Here is a 15,035-nt window from a genome sequence, read left to right on the forward strand (position 1 = left end):
AGAGCCGTGTTCAACTCGGTACAGTGACGCGTAAAGCAAATCAATACGACTTCGAATCATGTATCCCTCAGCTCCGACGGGTGATCGTCGCTGTTAAACTCGGTATCCGCTTCAGCGGTATACCTGGAATTTGCAGATTCCCACTAACAAAAAGAATAACCTTTTCCGCATACATGTCCCATCAATCGACAGCAATTGGACTTTGAATCCAGCAGCAATATCTAAAAGCTCGCTATTTGGCAGGCTAGCAATGGTTTCACCAGACTGCAAGCACAGACCCAAATCCCTGAAGTATTTCGCCTAATTCGCATTATTCATGGCAAACCTTGTGCATCCACAGGTTTATGCATAGTACAGCATGTAAGCGCGTGATGGATTTCCCGCAATTGCCTCTTTTGCGAATATGCAGTAACCTTTTTGATAGCTTGATCTGCAAGCATTGCAATTCTACATATTGCTTCTACATATTGCTTTCGCATGTCCTTCATACCTCTATATGAAATTATAAGGTTCGAAACGTGACGAATCAAATACCATTTTCTGCAGTAATCAGTCTGTTCGCCATTCTTTGATTACATGGAATAAAGGCCGAATCAATGGAACGGTGCTTGATCCGTGCTTCACCGGTTAAAGAAAAGAAGCGGGATGTTTCCTTTTATTATATCCGCATGCAAAGAATTGATTCTGCAAACCTTTAATGGTTTATCCGAAAGTCAATCGGCCAGATCGGTTCTTCTATAGTGTCCTTAAATATAGTTCGTAATATATTGGATCTTGGATGATAAGGTCATCAGATGAAAAGTGTTAAGGTTCTCGTACACCTCCTCAACCACTACGTCCTGTGCAATCAAAGGGTCTATCCAAATACTTGGATCTCATTACCACATAAGTCATTGGAATTTTTTTTCATTCTTTTCACTTCATGTATGCTTCGCATGCTTCAAAGGCTAATAATTCTAGCCCGTGCTATTGTCAGGATAATATTTCTTGCTCGCGCGATTTGACCTCCCGCAATGACGGCTGGTTGCAATGTCCAAAAATGGCCATCACTCCAAGACTGTGGATAAATGATTAACTTCCCGAGCATAAAAAAGAATCGTGTTTGTCTCAGTCATCCGAAAAGATATAAAAAGGGATCATACACCCTTGAAAGTTCCTTTATGGATCCCGAGACTTTGGAACAGCGTCCTCAACCTTGGCAAAGCGCAAGGCAGGATGAGCAGGAATTCGTCGGCGAACCGCTCTCGCGCCAAAAAAGCAGCGTCGGCGGCTTTGGCGAACGCGACGGCAACGCGGTTGATATCGATCAAGCCATGGAAAGCTACGAAGAAATGCGCCGTGAACTTACAAAACAGTCAACTATCCACATTACTCCTGGCGAAGCCGAAAAGGGTCAAGAAGGCTTTGATTTGACCGACTTTTTATCGGGTATCGATAAGCAGCGAGAATCTGAAGGTTTCCAACCCAAGCATCTTGGTTTGGTTGTCAAGAATTTGACAGTAAAAGTACGTGTGAACGGAATACCTCGCTACAAATCGTTATTCTAATTATTGTTTGCTTGCCTCGTCTCTAGGGTAAAGGTGCTGATGCAGAGTGGATTCCTACTATTGCAACAGCGCTCCAAAAGGTTGCCTGCTTTTGGGACTGGTTCCGTCACAAGGGCCATGATCGCATTATTCTCAATGATATTACCTGCTTTTGCCGTCCCGGTCAGATGCTCTTGGTTCTAGGTCGTCCCGGTGCTGGATGTACCACTTTGCTCCGTGTTATGGCTGAAATGCGCAAAGGCTTCACCTCCGTTGAAGGCGACGTTACCTATGGTGGTATCGACTCTAGGGAGTTTGGCAAGACTTTCCGCGGCGAAGTCTGCTACAATGAAGAAGAAGATATCAACTATCCTACTCTTACGACCAAGCAGACCCTTCAGTTTGCACTTCGTCTCAAGACTCCTGGAAAACGTCTCCAAGGCCAATCGAAAAAAGACTTTATAAACAACGTCCTTTACATGCTTGGCAACATGCTCGGTTTGACTAAGCAGATGGATACCATGGTCGGTAATGAATTCGTTCGTGGTCTCTCTGGTGGTGAACGCAAACGTCTTTGCATTGCCGAAGTCATGACTACACAGAGCTCTATCGTATGTAAAATTCTATCCTTGATTAAGATCGATTTTCTAACGGTTTTATTATTATTAGGGTTTATGGGATTGTTCAACGCGTGGTCTCGATGCCTCTTCTGCCTTGGATTATGTGCGTTCCCTTCGTATTATGACCGATATCTTGAAAAAGACCACAGTTGCAACTTTGTATCAGGCCTCTGACAGCATATTCAATCTGTTTGATTTGACCTTGGTACTTTACGAAGGTCATTGCATCTATTTTGGTCCCGCGGACAAGGCAAAGGCTTACTTTGAAGACCTTGGTTTCTATTGCCCTCCTCGTAAATCTACTCCTGACTTTTTGACTGGTATCAGCAACTTTTTGGAACGTGAAGCTAAACCTGGCTATGAAAACAAGATTCCAAACACCCCTTTCGAGTTTGAGCAAGCCTACAAGTCATCTCAGGTCTATAAGGATATGATACAAAACCTCGCTGATTATGAAGCCGAAATCCAGGCTACTCGTCCAGATGTGGCTTTCCGCAAGGCTGTCGAGGAAGCTCACCAAAAGCATACATCCAAGCATTCTCCGTATACTGCTTCTTGGTATCAACAAATCAAGGCCTTGACTATTCGCCAGTTCCAGCTCATTTATGGCAAGTAAAGCCAATTCACAATCAAAATTATGTAAATGCAAATTAACACTAATTGTGTTTGCAGGTGATAAGGGCGCTCTCGTATCTCGTTACGGTGGTGTTATTGTCAAGGGTCTTATCATGGCTTCCGTGTTCTTTCAGATGCCAAAAGATGCTATTGGTACCTTTTCTCGCGGTGGTTTCCTCTTCTTTTGTTTGACTTTCAACTCGCTGATCTCGCAATCCGAGCTGGCTACCTTTATGCAAGGTCGCGGCGTGCTCGCGAAACATCGATCATTCGCTCTGTATCGACCTGCATTCTTTTACCTCGCTCAAGTTGTCGCCGATATTCCTTTGGCCGTTATCCAAGTCGTCATTTTCCAAGTTTGCGTCTACTTTATGGCTGGTTTGAACTTAACTGCTGGTCAGGTAAATTACATTGGAATTTGCATATTGTTGCATGAATATCTATACTAATTTACTGTATATCCGTCTTCTAGTACTTTACGTTTATGATCAACTTGATCGCCGTGAATTTAGCGATGAATGGCTTCTTTAGAATGTTTGGTAGTTTCTCTCCAAACTTCTTCATCGGTTCGCAAGGATCCAGCGTCGTTTTGATCGCCATGCTTATCTACTCTGGTTACCAAATTCCCTATTTAAAGATGCATCCTTGGTTAATGTGGATTTACTGGATAAACCCGCTTGCTTATGCATACAAGGCTATCATTTCTAACGAAATGCACGGCAACTATTTCACCTGCGAAGGTGTTGGCAATTCCGTTCCTTCTGGACCTTCATACACCGATCAGGCATACAAGGCTTGTACCATTCATGGTGGTAATCCTGGTGACAACGCTGTGCTTGGTGACGATTACTTGGCTACCACTTATGGTTACTATACCTGGCAGCGCTGGATCGATTTTGTTGCTGTTGTTCTCTTCTTCCTACTGTTTACTTTCCTGACGGCCTTCTTTATGGAATATCTCGACATGTCCTCCGCTGGCGGCTCTCAGATCAAGGTTTACAAGCGCGGTCGTGCTCCCAAAGAAGATACTGAAGAACTTGCCAAAGCCAGACTAAATAAGCAAGATAATGCCCTTGAAAATGTCACAGAAGGCACTACCTTTTCCTGGCACCATATCAACTACACTGTCCCTGTAAAGGGTGGCCATCGCCAGTTGCTGTGCGACGTTGGTGGTATTGTCCGTCCTGGCCACTTGACTGCTCTTATGGGTTCATCTGGCGCTGGCAAGACTACCCTTTTGGATGTCCTATCTCAGCGAAAGACTATTGGCAAGATCGAAGGTCGCATGTACATGAACGGAGAAAAGCTATTTAGCGATTTCGAGCGTATTACAGGCTACTGTGAACAAATGGATGTCCACAATCCTAACGCCACCGTCCGCGAAGCTCTAAAGTTCTCGGCCTATTTGCGTCAGCCTGCCGAAGTACCCAAGGAGGAAAAGGATGCCTATGTCGAAAAAATCATCCAGCTACTTGAAATGGAGAACATCGCTGATGCCCTTATTGGTACTGCTAGCAGCAACAAGGGTATCTCTGTCGAAGAACGCAAGCGACTTACTATCGGTATCGAGCTCGTTGCAAAGCCCAAATTGCTCTTCTTGGATGAGCCAACCTCTGGTCTTGATGCTCAGTCTTCCTTCAACATTATTCGTTTTATCCGCAAACTCGCTGATGCTGGCTGGCCCGTCCTGTGTACTATCCACCAACCTTCCGCTACCTTATTCAGCTACTTTGATCACATCTTGCTTTTGGTGAGAGGTGGCAAGACTGCTTACCATGGTCCTATTGGTCCCGACAGCCGTACAATGATTGATTATTTCGAATCTAACGGTGCAACCAAATGCGCGCCAAATGCTAACCCTGCCGAGTACATTCTCGAAGTCGTCGGTGCCGGTACTGCCGGTGTAGCTCAGAGAGACTGGGCAGAAATCTGGGCCGGCAGCAAGGAGGCACAAGCGCTGGAGGAGGAACTCGAGGAAATTCACAAGAATGTCGATCATCACCATCACAGAAAACCAAACACTTATTCGCTTCCATTCTGGCAACAATTCTGGCTCGTCTACAAGCGTATGAACGTCTCTTGGTGGCGCTCTCCTTCGTACAATGTTGGTCGTCTTATCAAGGTTATTTTCGTCGCCCTCATTTCTGGTTTCTCGTATTGGAAGTTGACCGATTCGGCTGCCGACATGCAAAATAGACTATTCTGTATCTTTACAACTCTTATCATGGCCAACTCGCTCATCGTATTGGTTCAGCCACGATTCATGGAAGAACGTCAATGGTTCCGAAGAGAGCATGCATCAAAGTACTATGGCTGGTTCCCATTTGGTAAGCTTCGATACATTCTACACATTCAATCTCTACGACAGCCTTTACTGATACAACTTTATTGCCCAATCTAGCCCTCTCCTGTATTATCGTCGAAATCCCATACATTTGGGTCTTTGATTTTATTTTCATGGCCTGCTTCTACTGGACCGCCGGATTGCAAAACACTTCGGATCGTGTCGGTTATTTCTACCTCCTCTTTGGTACTTTCTTGGGCTTTTCCATCTCGTTCGGTTTCTTGATCGCATCCTTTTCGACTACACCCACCATGGCCGCCGTTATCAACCCGTTCTTTTCATCAATACTTATCTTGTTTGCTGGTATAATGCAGCCGCCAGATGCCATGCCACACTTTTGGAGCTCTTGGATGTACTGGCTTGATCCATATCACTATCTAATCGAAGGTTTCATGGTCAACGAGTTGCATGACCTCAAGATTCATTGCCGTGATAGCGACTTTTATCCTTTCCATCCTCCACCTGGTCAAACTTGCGCTCAATACGCCCAGGAGTTCTTTGCCAGCGGCGGTCGGGGTTACATTGATGAAGCATCCTTGAACAGCACAGAACTTTGCAACTATTGCCCATACAATTACGGTGATGACTATTTCGAAACCCTTGGATGGTCCTTTAGCAATCGCTATCGCGATTGGGGCATTTTATTGGCTTTCTGGGTGGCAAACGTGCTTGGTTTCGCTGCATTTGTGTACATCTTTAGAAAAGCAAGAAGATGAACAAGTTTCTGATATCATTTGCCTTATTTATTCGCTATGGCAACGGACGTTGTCATGAAAACATAGACTTGGTTTTTTACCCTTTTTGCATCATTGTAGCATAATAGATAATAATAATGAGCGCTTTTGTTCTTATAAACAAAAATGTAATTTATATCTGCATAAATGTGTCAAACCTGGATTGAGTATATATTATGAGTATATAAAATGAAACTTGACCATTGAATCCATCACGTTATCATTAAGGGCAAGTTCCATTATTCAACTCAATATACTAGCTTTACAGCATCTGACTCTACAGTTTACCACTGGCGATCAGTCACCGTGTCGGTGGGAGGAAGGCAGTGCTGGTGAATAGAAGAAAATATGCGATGAATGCAAATTAACCACAAGGCAGACCGACCCTCCGGAAAACGTCTGTGCGCCGACTGCTATCCACTTTCCGTTCGTCATGTTCGCCACAGACAAAATCAACTCGAATTCAAAGTTTACCGGTCTTGGCTCGCAGGCTGCTTGGACAAATGAGTGCCGTTTTCTATCTTCCCCACTTTTAAGGACCCAGGTCCCAATTCCCCCAGGAAAAGCTAAAATAATTTTCCAGTGCATGCAGCAAAGACATGCTGTGTCTCAATACTGTATCTTGTATAGTCGCAAAGACCAAAGTTATTCTGATTAATTCGGAAAAAAGGTATTATACTGGTGCAAAGAACGCGCCATAAACTGCAAGATGTACTTTGGCTATTCATTCTTTCGGAAAATCGCTTTCTCAGTATGAGATACCTGTTATGCTATCGTCGAGAAGATCATTTTCTTGGCCACCAGTGCTGCAACAATCTTCGTAAATTGAGCCATCGTCACTTTCGATATTTTGTCGACATATAGGTAGATATCTTCATTAACGCCTTTGTTCAAATCTTCATAGACATCTTCATACATGGCTTTGCCAAGTTTTTCATCGAGAATGGATGGCTTCTGTTGTACTGAACTGCTGCCGCCTTCCTTGTAGAATGGTCGTCTGAATATTCGTACGACTTTATTAGCAGTGCGCTCATCATTTACAAGAGCAAGACTGCTCTGGAATCAGGCACGTATAGTTTCAGCATCTACATTATGGACATTTTGGGTATTTTGCTTCTATCTCGAGAATTTCATTGTGTAGCCTTGCCATTCGGATGTCCAGATGCAAGCAACGGTTTCTCGATATATCCGGGTTGAATCTGGAAACAGTTACACGCTCCATGTCATCTCTCGTCATTGCCACTTGTATCAGTTGAAACATTCGACTGTATTCGCAAGACAGTTCGTATCTGGCATGTGCCCGCTCGATTGTCATGGTGCCGTTGTAAACATTGATATTGTCGCACTGCGAGAAAAGGCGTGCAGCTTAGTTTGATAGGAGCTCGGTTATTTGCACCCCATCCTCCGATATAACTTCCACAACTTTGCCCCAAATCACTCTTCACGCTGCGTGTCAATGCATAGAGTTTGACCGAGGTAGGGTATGTAGACATATTGGCGAGTTTTTTCATCGTACGACAAATGTATCAATGCGTAGAGGTGCTGGAGAGGAGGTGTAGAATATCTAGGCTTTGAAAAGCTCAAATTAAATATTGACATGAATTACATACACTCCACATACATTATCGGATTTCAGACTTGCAGGATCTGGGACATTGCAAACTAAAAAGGAGGCAGCAAAAGTCGACAAGAATGAACGATATTCTCCGTAGGAAAAAGAAGCATCATTGTAAAGTATTGATTCAATCCTGTAAGACTGTTGATGAAGGTGATAATGACCTTCATTCATAACCATTGGATACAAGTTGCTTCGAAAAGTATGATTGTTGTCCAGAAAAAGCTACTTCTCTTGTCAGACTCTGTCCTCCTGACTATCGATTGTTGTCAGGATTACGTTTATATAGAGATGAGTTTCCTCCTGGCCATTCCAGCTTGGAGTGTTTGCGATTGTCACTTTGGTATGTATATGATGGCAAGTACCTTTTCAAAAGTCTTCTTTGGCTGACTCTTGATCTTTACAGCACATCCCACCGGATTTTTCAGCGTTCCTTTGCTTTTCCGGCTATTATTTCTTTCCTTTTTTGTTTCACGTCGACGAGTAAGTAATTATTGAGAATGAATCTTGAACGACCTAATATTAAGGTGATGTCTATAGAATCCCTCTGCCAAGTTTCTCGGCTTTGGCCTGGGGCCAGCACATTTCGTTCGACATTTTCTTTGGCTCGCTTAGACACGTGAGTGGGGTCCTCGCGGCGCGGTATTTGAGCCCCTTTGGGGCATTAAAATAGAAGCGATTGCCCTGTCAAGCAAGAATTTTGGATCTATTCTGTTTATTTGGAGACAATTTAGAAAAGTGCATGTGCCGCCTCGCTGCCAACTAAAACAATGAATTATCAACACCAATGTTCACATTTTTCTTTCAAAGGTCAATGTTCCTACTTACTTGTACCACCGAAACCCCAAGTGGCAGCATTTGCAACATTTCCACCGACTTTCTTGAGCATACCGGACAATCCGTGTTCTTCGTGCGAGGAAGATTCGGGTGCGGCAGCGGGTGCGGCAGTGGGTGCGCTTTGAGCTGGAGGAGCGGCATATGTATTAGACGGTGGGGGAGCATAGCTTCCAGATTGAACTGGCGGGGGAGGATAACCACCACCGTATGGTGATGCAGGAAGCGGTTGTGAGTATCCTCCACCACTTCCTCCAGAAGGCGGCGGCGGTGGGTATCCTCCGTAATCAGAGGATGGGGGCGGTGGAGGTGGAGGTGAAGAGCCCTTCTCTTGTGCGGGAGGCGGTTGGCTGCATATTGTCAATCAGCTTTAAGTACTTCCCTTACCCGGAGTTGGTTGCTTCCTACTCACGGAATCTTCTTCACATAGTTGCTAGGGAATAGACCAGTCTTGCCATGCAGGCTTCCGCGCCACCAATCATCGTTGACTAGACAGTAACGGACGTGTCAGGCGATAAACAAACTAAAGTTCATTTGCAAACAGGCGCTGGCTTACCGAACTCGGTAATTTGGATGATATCCCCTCGGCGGAACGACAAGTCTTGTGGATTGGGACCTATAAAGTCATACAATGCTTCCGCGCTACCAAGTCCAGCAACGGCCTTGTAATCCGGAGGAGGAGCGGCAGGATTGGATGCCGGAGAAGGCATATCGGGTGCCCTGGAAGGTGCAGGAGAGTACGTTGAACCGGGTGAACCAGCAATTCCTCCCGGTGCACGAACGTTCAGGTGCCGCTGGATTTCAGCGTATGCTTGCGGTGACAAGTATTGCTGTTGCTTCAAAAAGTCAAGGTCCTTTCTAATTGATGCCAGGACATGGTTCACGAGTGCCGTCTCTCGGTCGGCCATGATAATTTTATCGGATAATAGGGATGAGAGGAGAAGGAAAAAAAGAGGAGTTGCCCTCCTTTTATTTCAAAATTACATGCCGGAAAAACCGCTTGCCGAAAATAAAAAATAAAAAAAGGGCAAAATTGGGCAAAATTGTAGTGTTGCTAACTCTGCGACTCGAAAATGACAGCTTTTTCCATCTCTTTTTGATGGCGCCATTCCAGTAGCAGCTGTGAGATATGCCGTTTGTTGGCTTCCACATGCTGCAAGACATCTAGCAGCCTCTCTCTGGCCTTTTTCATATTCGGCTATACGGGGACCACAACATTCAGCGCTTTATATCCCAGTCACTGAGAATAAAGTTGCCTTACCTGCAAAATGTGAATGCCATACATGGTTGCAACAATCAATTCATCTAGTCCATCCAGATTCAAGTCCAGATGGGTAATCCTATAGATTGGATATGCAAACTGCCGGCGCCATAACACTTCATAGTCCAGCGAACCAGCCTCTATTCCCAATTTCGTTTGTATGTAAGCAGCGCCGTCATTTGGAAACTAGCCCGTTCCAAGCCTTACTTTCTTTGTAAATAATGACTTGACGTCCATATGTACCGATAATGATCTCGCGCTGTCCGTCCCAGTCAACGTCAATTGCATGCGAACACAAGACGCTATCGTGATCCCCGGATAATGGCAAGACACGACTCTTCACGAGTCCGTATCTGGAAACGGATCTAGTGCAATGCCACAAGCAGTCAGAGTTACACACTCTGAAAGAGGCATATTAGCAACTATCCCTACCTGTAGACTAATGCTTGCTCTACAGCGCAAGTAACTACAAGGTGTACTTGATCATCTTCATGCACTGAATCAAAATTGAGAATTCAAAACTGTGAATTGATAATATCCATGGTATAACGTGATAACTTTACCTGTCTTCGATACGCGTGGTTGAAAAAGTAATACAGACGTTATAGGGCTGAAAATACGAGTAGTATATTGTGCTATTTCTCGCTGTCGACTGTTATAGATTCCAAGAAAAAGATGACCGCTCTGTCCGCCAGCGCATATAAGTGTCTCTCCATTGTGATGATGATAAATGTGCATATATAGTATCCGGATATTCAGCTGATTAATCTTGGCCATAATGGGAAAATACTGTCGAATCTCCTCCACCTTGTTGAATTCGCCAGACGGCCTTTCTCGCATGAACATGTGTATTTTCCCATCCATGGCTGTCAAGAAAAAAGCCAGCTGGTCTTGGACACTGTGCATCGGATAGTAGTCAGGATCAAATTGGAATACAATCTCTGCAGCTCGCACTTAACAATGTATGAGAAAGATGCATTGGGGCACTGGGTATCTGTATCCGTTGGCATGCGTCTTCAAAATGGCTTGATCAGCATGAAAAAAGCAGTAGAAAAGATCCTTTGCGGATAGCTGTACCTTTTGCGTGGAAAAGAGTTTCCTCGAGGCAGTATCTAGCACGTGCGCTGCTGCCAAGTATCCAAAGGCTATACTTGTACTCATTGTCACTTTGGTGCTATCGTCTTCCACTTTAAAATTTTCTACATCTTGTAGCGCATGGAAACATCCTCCTACCTCTGCTACCGCTAGAGCGATAATTAGATAGACATCATTTTCGGTTTCCTGGAGTTCCACGATATCCACCGCTATCACTTCTGTTTTGCCTAAATAAAATGTTAGCATGTATTCCATTGTTCTACTAGAGACATTACCAGACTCCAGTCCAAGGTTAAGCTCCAGAGAGTTCCAATAGCCATCTTTTGATACAAACGCATTAACATCCATCATAGATATAGCCAGCAAATGCCGCACAGGCTTGTCAAGCACTAATTATCAGTTAAGTTCTTTTCCTCTGTAGGCGTAATAGCAATCTTTTTCTTCCTTACATGGGAGCTGTTTGTCTGCTAGAGACTGATCTGCCGGTACAGAATCGAAACGATCGGAGGGAAACTCGGACGATCGCTGCAGAACGGTGGGTAAACGAGACTTGAAGACAGCCGTTCCATAGATATTACTGAGTTGAAAGCAAGTGTCTGCATACAGTCGTTCCAAGGTGATTTGTCGCTCTAGACTTACGTCCTATCTTGTCCGTAGCGTGCATAGTGTGTCTCTTGGAAAAGCGGTCCTTCTCCTGCTTCATACATGCCGAAAACGTGCGGATGCTTTGACGCCGCGCCAAACAATTTTTTTCAGTCGTCCTTTTCTTACTATTCCCACCTCCCTGCACTCCAACCAAACAGACACTCTGTCTTTATACCATGTCACGAGGAGGAAGAGGTGGATTCCGCGGCGGCCGCGATGGTGGCATGGGCGGTGCAATGCAGCTCGTATCGTTTGATCTACTCAAAGATCTCGGATCGGATACATTGTTTAATGTGCAGACGGCGCTGTTCCCCGTATGTTCGAGCCTTGCAAGCTTTAAGAAATAGCTTTAATAACCATTAGATTTTGGATAGGAAATGGACGTGCCTATGCCGCGAAAACCAGGCAACTCGGAAAAGACAGAATGGGATTTGAAGCAGGAATGCTCAGATATTCTGCATGCGTCACCTTTCCATCTTGTTCCTCCAAAGCCTGCACCAGGTTAGCAACGCCCGATACGAACTGATTAGATAATATAAAAGTTAACAAGCGACCTAGAAATCGAGCGATATTCGGACAGATATCGAAAAACCGATACAAAAAAGCGAAGTTTGAGAGATATCAAGACAGATTTGGACTTCTTTCCGGAAGAACTGCAGAGTATCATTGACCCGAGCAAAGCCAAGAAGAGTAAGTTATAACTCTAGTCATAAAATGTCAGACATAATCTAAATGTTATCTGATGAATTTGCAGAACGGAAGACACAAGTTGATGGTGTTGATGACTTTAGTCAAATCGAAGCTTTACTCAACAAAGCTGGTGAGGAAGGTGATGACAAGGGCGCCGAAGAAGATGAGGAAGGCAAAGAGGACCAAGGAGATGAGGAGGGCATTAATGAGGAAGACTATGAGGATGAAGAAGAGCTTGTTGACGACAATGACTATGCGCAAAATTACTTTGATAACGGAGAAGGTGACGACATTGATGACGATGATGGTGAGTCCATATATCAACCGATAATCATGCTATGAGCCTTCTGTTTACTTAATCATTTTTCAGGTGACGGAGGTGATTATTACTAGTCAGTGTATATGTGTGTTTTTGACAAGACTTATCCTTATCCTATCTGCAAGCACGTCATTTGTATTTACTACTTTCCAATTCTTCATTACTTTCATGTTTTCACGCCAATACACAAACTGCATCCATTATTCCCACCCTTGAACTTTTAAGAAAATCGATGCAGTCGGAAAAGAACATTTCGCTTGAGCATGCTAGATGGCAATTCTGTGCAAATTCGAATGCGAATCGTCCCTAAGCAAGGAGCCGAATGTATCCGCGGTTTTGCCACTTGAGGTACTGCGGCTTTCGTCGTGTTCTGCTTACAAACTCCTTAAATAGAAACCCTGTCATCACTGCGGGTCCACTGCTCTATGCTGCGCAGAACATCATTGGTAAGGAAATGATGCTTGAATCTTTGAGAGGACTGGTTCCGTTCATGCATACAGTATGCATGTACGCCTTCCTAGAAAGGCATGATGTTTACATGCCCTTTTCAGACGGTTGTTGTTGACACTGCTGTTCGCTTATATTTACGGTACTTGTCCCTCATGGATCCCCAGCAAACCTTTTCTTCTTTTCAGAATCATCTGCTTGCTTTTGTGTTATTATGGGATACTGCAATCGTTGCGGCGAAATCTCGTCATCTGGAAAATGTCGCAAATGCGGAGGACGGCCTGTCGGTAAGTCTTCCGGACTAGATAATCCCCTTGCACGCCGAAACGTCAAAAGGACTCAACATGCCCCTGTCAACTTAGCATCTATCATGACGAGCTTGGAAGTGGACAATAGCGTTCTAGTGGCAGATAAATGGCAGAATCAGTGAGTGCACCGAAAAATGTTGACATGTTCCAGCCCACTGCTTACAGATAGTCGCCTCTTTAAGATACGCAGAAAGTATTCTGGCACAAGGCGACGCTTCCGTACGCCTCGAGAGCCCCAAAAGAAACAGCAGACAAGGACTCAACAGGATTCTATCAGTGACGTTGCAGAATGTATGCGGCAGCTGCGACAAAAAGCTGAGATACGATACTCCGTCATATTTAGAGGAAAATGTTTATTATTGTCAAGATTGCCATATCAAGCTATTCAGCAAAGGACTTTGGTAAGTGTAAATTGCTTGCCAGATCAGAAAATAAGCACTAATCTTAGGCATATTTCTATTTAGTGCTGCGTGCGATCGACCTGTCTTCCCAAAGAGGGATGCATTCATCGACCACGGAGAAAGAACCTGGCACAAAGACTGTTTTCGTTGCCACGGATGCTTTGCACTCATCGACCACAAGCCAATGGTGGATTTGAAAGGGCGGCCATGCTGTGAGCCGTGTCTGATGGCACAGGCTGGTAGCAAACCAACAAGTACCACATCGACACCGAACCTGTCATCACCTCGCACAACCTACTTTGTACCGCGCACTCCAACATCCTACAGTAGACCACGTATCACTCCACAATTATTTAATCAACAAAAGCATCACACAGAGGAAATACCATTGCCGCCATTGTCGCCTGCCAGCTCTATCCGGTCATCCATCAGCTCTGGTAGCCCAGTATCTATAAACTCAACGTCTTCATCTCCCCTACACAGTGCACACAGGGCATCTCCTGCGACCACACCTTCTCCACCCCCTTTAACTCGGGCATGTCACGCATGTGATAAGCAATTGAACGGTCCTCGCGTCAGAGTTCCTACCGCAAATGGAGAAGTATGGTACCATTATGATTGCCTCACTTGCCATGGTTGTGGTGGACATTTTACAGAATCAAGGTTCGTCAGTCAAGGGAAATTAATATATCATCCCAAGGTAAAGCAAAAGAAACATGGATGTAAATCATGCAAGAAATAAGATTTTTTGACAATGCCTTTGTAGTGCGTGTCACCTCCGCATGCACTGATGGATGCACCAGCCCGCTATTACTGCTGTGAATGCCAAAAACCGATAATCGACAAGTGCCTTCGCAACGGTACAAATTACTATCACACACAGGTATGATAGTCCTGGCAAAATGAGGGCAAACAAGCATAATGGACTAAGCAACTATGATCTACAGTGTTTCCGATGTGCTCGATGCCAGCAGATATTACCTTACGAACAACCGTTCTTTGAGGTCGACAACAAGCCCCATTGCAAATCTTGTAGTGATAAAGCAGTTTCTTCACCATCGCCTATCCCACGATCGACAAAACCTCTCTCTAGTCACAGCACCCCTCTTTTTAAATCTTCATCCATCCGAGAAAGCCAACCTTATCCAAACGTGTTAACGCATAGATCACGTCCCTTGCCGAAGCTGGGCGGTTCAAAAATCTGTCCAAGGTGTAGAACAAGTATTGCAATCTCAGAAGATACGCCGGGACCTCGTGCAAGTCGGTGGCACAAAAAGTGCCTACGTTGCATCGGTTGCAGAAAGCAGTTGGATTCTGGGGCCAAGGTAATTGAAGGCGAGCATGGAGAATGGGTCGTCCGCTGTCGCAGTTGCATGGTATGTAGTCCTTTGCACATCGATAAAAACCTTTTTCGACAATTGTGCTCATACATGATTATTTACTAGGATGAAAAATGGGAAAAACAAAAGTTTGTTCGATGATTTTTCATTGAAATCAATAAAACTCATCATCTAAAGTTAGCAGACCGGGACGGATGGGGTTTGTCCATGCAATGGAAATACAGAAGTGAAGCGTAAATAT

General features: G+C 44.6%; 6 protein-coding genes across 6 annotated transcripts; 3 read left to right on the forward strand and 3 right to left on the reverse strand.

Moving 5' to 3' along the window:
- Window positions 1-1,160: 1,160 nt before the first annotated feature.
- VTP01DRAFT_7482 (uncharacterized protein) lies at window positions 1,161-5,821 on the forward strand (the record flags this gene model as incomplete). The annotated part of the gene is made up of 6 exons (XM_069386499.1): window positions 1,161-1,505; window positions 1,574-2,137; window positions 2,196-2,754; window positions 2,819-3,162; window positions 3,234-5,088; window positions 5,163-5,821. 6 exons carry the CDS (start codon window positions 1,161-1,163, stop codon window positions 5,819-5,821), a joined length of 4,326 nt encoding a protein of 1,441 aa, XP_069241948.1.
- Window positions 5,822-6,604: 783 nt separating this feature from the next.
- On the reverse strand, window positions 6,605-7,100 carry VTP01DRAFT_7483 (uncharacterized protein; the record flags this gene model as incomplete). Its single annotated transcript, XM_069386500.1, has 2 exons — window positions 6,605-6,895; window positions 6,987-7,100. 2 exons carry the CDS (start codon window positions 7,098-7,100, stop codon window positions 6,605-6,607), a joined length of 405 nt encoding a protein of 134 aa, XP_069241949.1.
- Window positions 7,101-8,184: 1,084 nt separating this feature from the next.
- VTP01DRAFT_7484 (uncharacterized protein) lies at window positions 8,185-9,196 on the reverse strand (the record flags this gene model as incomplete). Its single annotated transcript, XM_069386501.1, has 4 exons — window positions 8,185-8,216; window positions 8,283-8,638; window positions 8,701-8,776; window positions 8,845-9,196. The coding sequence occupies 4 exons, from the start codon at window positions 9,194-9,196 to the stop codon at window positions 8,185-8,187; spliced, it is 816 nt and encodes a 271-aa protein (XP_069241950.1).
- A 146-nt stretch (window positions 9,197-9,342) lies between these two features.
- On the reverse strand, window positions 9,343-11,351 carry VTP01DRAFT_7485 (uncharacterized protein; the record flags this gene model as incomplete). The annotated part of the gene is made up of 11 exons (XM_069386502.1): window positions 9,343-9,486; window positions 9,550-9,689; window positions 9,757-9,914; window positions 9,982-10,045; window positions 10,113-10,447; window positions 10,509-10,563; window positions 10,627-10,723; window positions 10,783-10,871; window positions 10,920-11,033; window positions 11,094-11,221; window positions 11,284-11,351. The coding sequence occupies 11 exons, from the start codon at window positions 11,349-11,351 to the stop codon at window positions 9,343-9,345; spliced, it is 1,392 nt and encodes a 463-aa protein (XP_069241951.1).
- Window positions 11,352-11,465: 114 nt separating this feature from the next.
- Window positions 11,466-12,372, forward strand: VTP01DRAFT_7486 (uncharacterized protein; the record flags this gene model as incomplete). The annotated part of the gene is made up of 5 exons (XM_069386503.1): window positions 11,466-11,603; window positions 11,664-11,790; window positions 11,848-11,979; window positions 12,044-12,286; window positions 12,350-12,372. 5 exons carry the CDS (start codon window positions 11,466-11,468, stop codon window positions 12,370-12,372), a joined length of 663 nt encoding a protein of 220 aa, XP_069241952.1.
- Window positions 12,373-12,959: 587 nt separating this feature from the next.
- VTP01DRAFT_7487 (uncharacterized protein) lies at window positions 12,960-14,935 on the forward strand (the record flags this gene model as incomplete). The annotated part of the gene is made up of 7 exons (XM_069386504.1): window positions 12,960-13,032; window positions 13,108-13,171; window positions 13,236-13,454; window positions 13,518-14,154; window positions 14,221-14,337; window positions 14,402-14,830; window positions 14,900-14,935. The coding sequence occupies 7 exons, from the start codon at window positions 12,960-12,962 to the stop codon at window positions 14,933-14,935; spliced, it is 1,575 nt and encodes a 524-aa protein (XP_069241953.1).
- Between the last annotated feature and the right edge of the window lie 100 nt (window positions 14,936-15,035).

Source organism: Rhizomucor pusillus, assembly GCF_041956525.1.
Source record: "Rhizomucor pusillus strain CBS 183.67 unplaced genomic scaffold VTP01scaffold_4, whole genome shotgun sequence".
Taxonomy (NCBI): domain Eukaryota; kingdom Fungi; phylum Mucoromycota; class Mucoromycetes; order Mucorales; family Lichtheimiaceae; genus Rhizomucor; species Rhizomucor pusillus.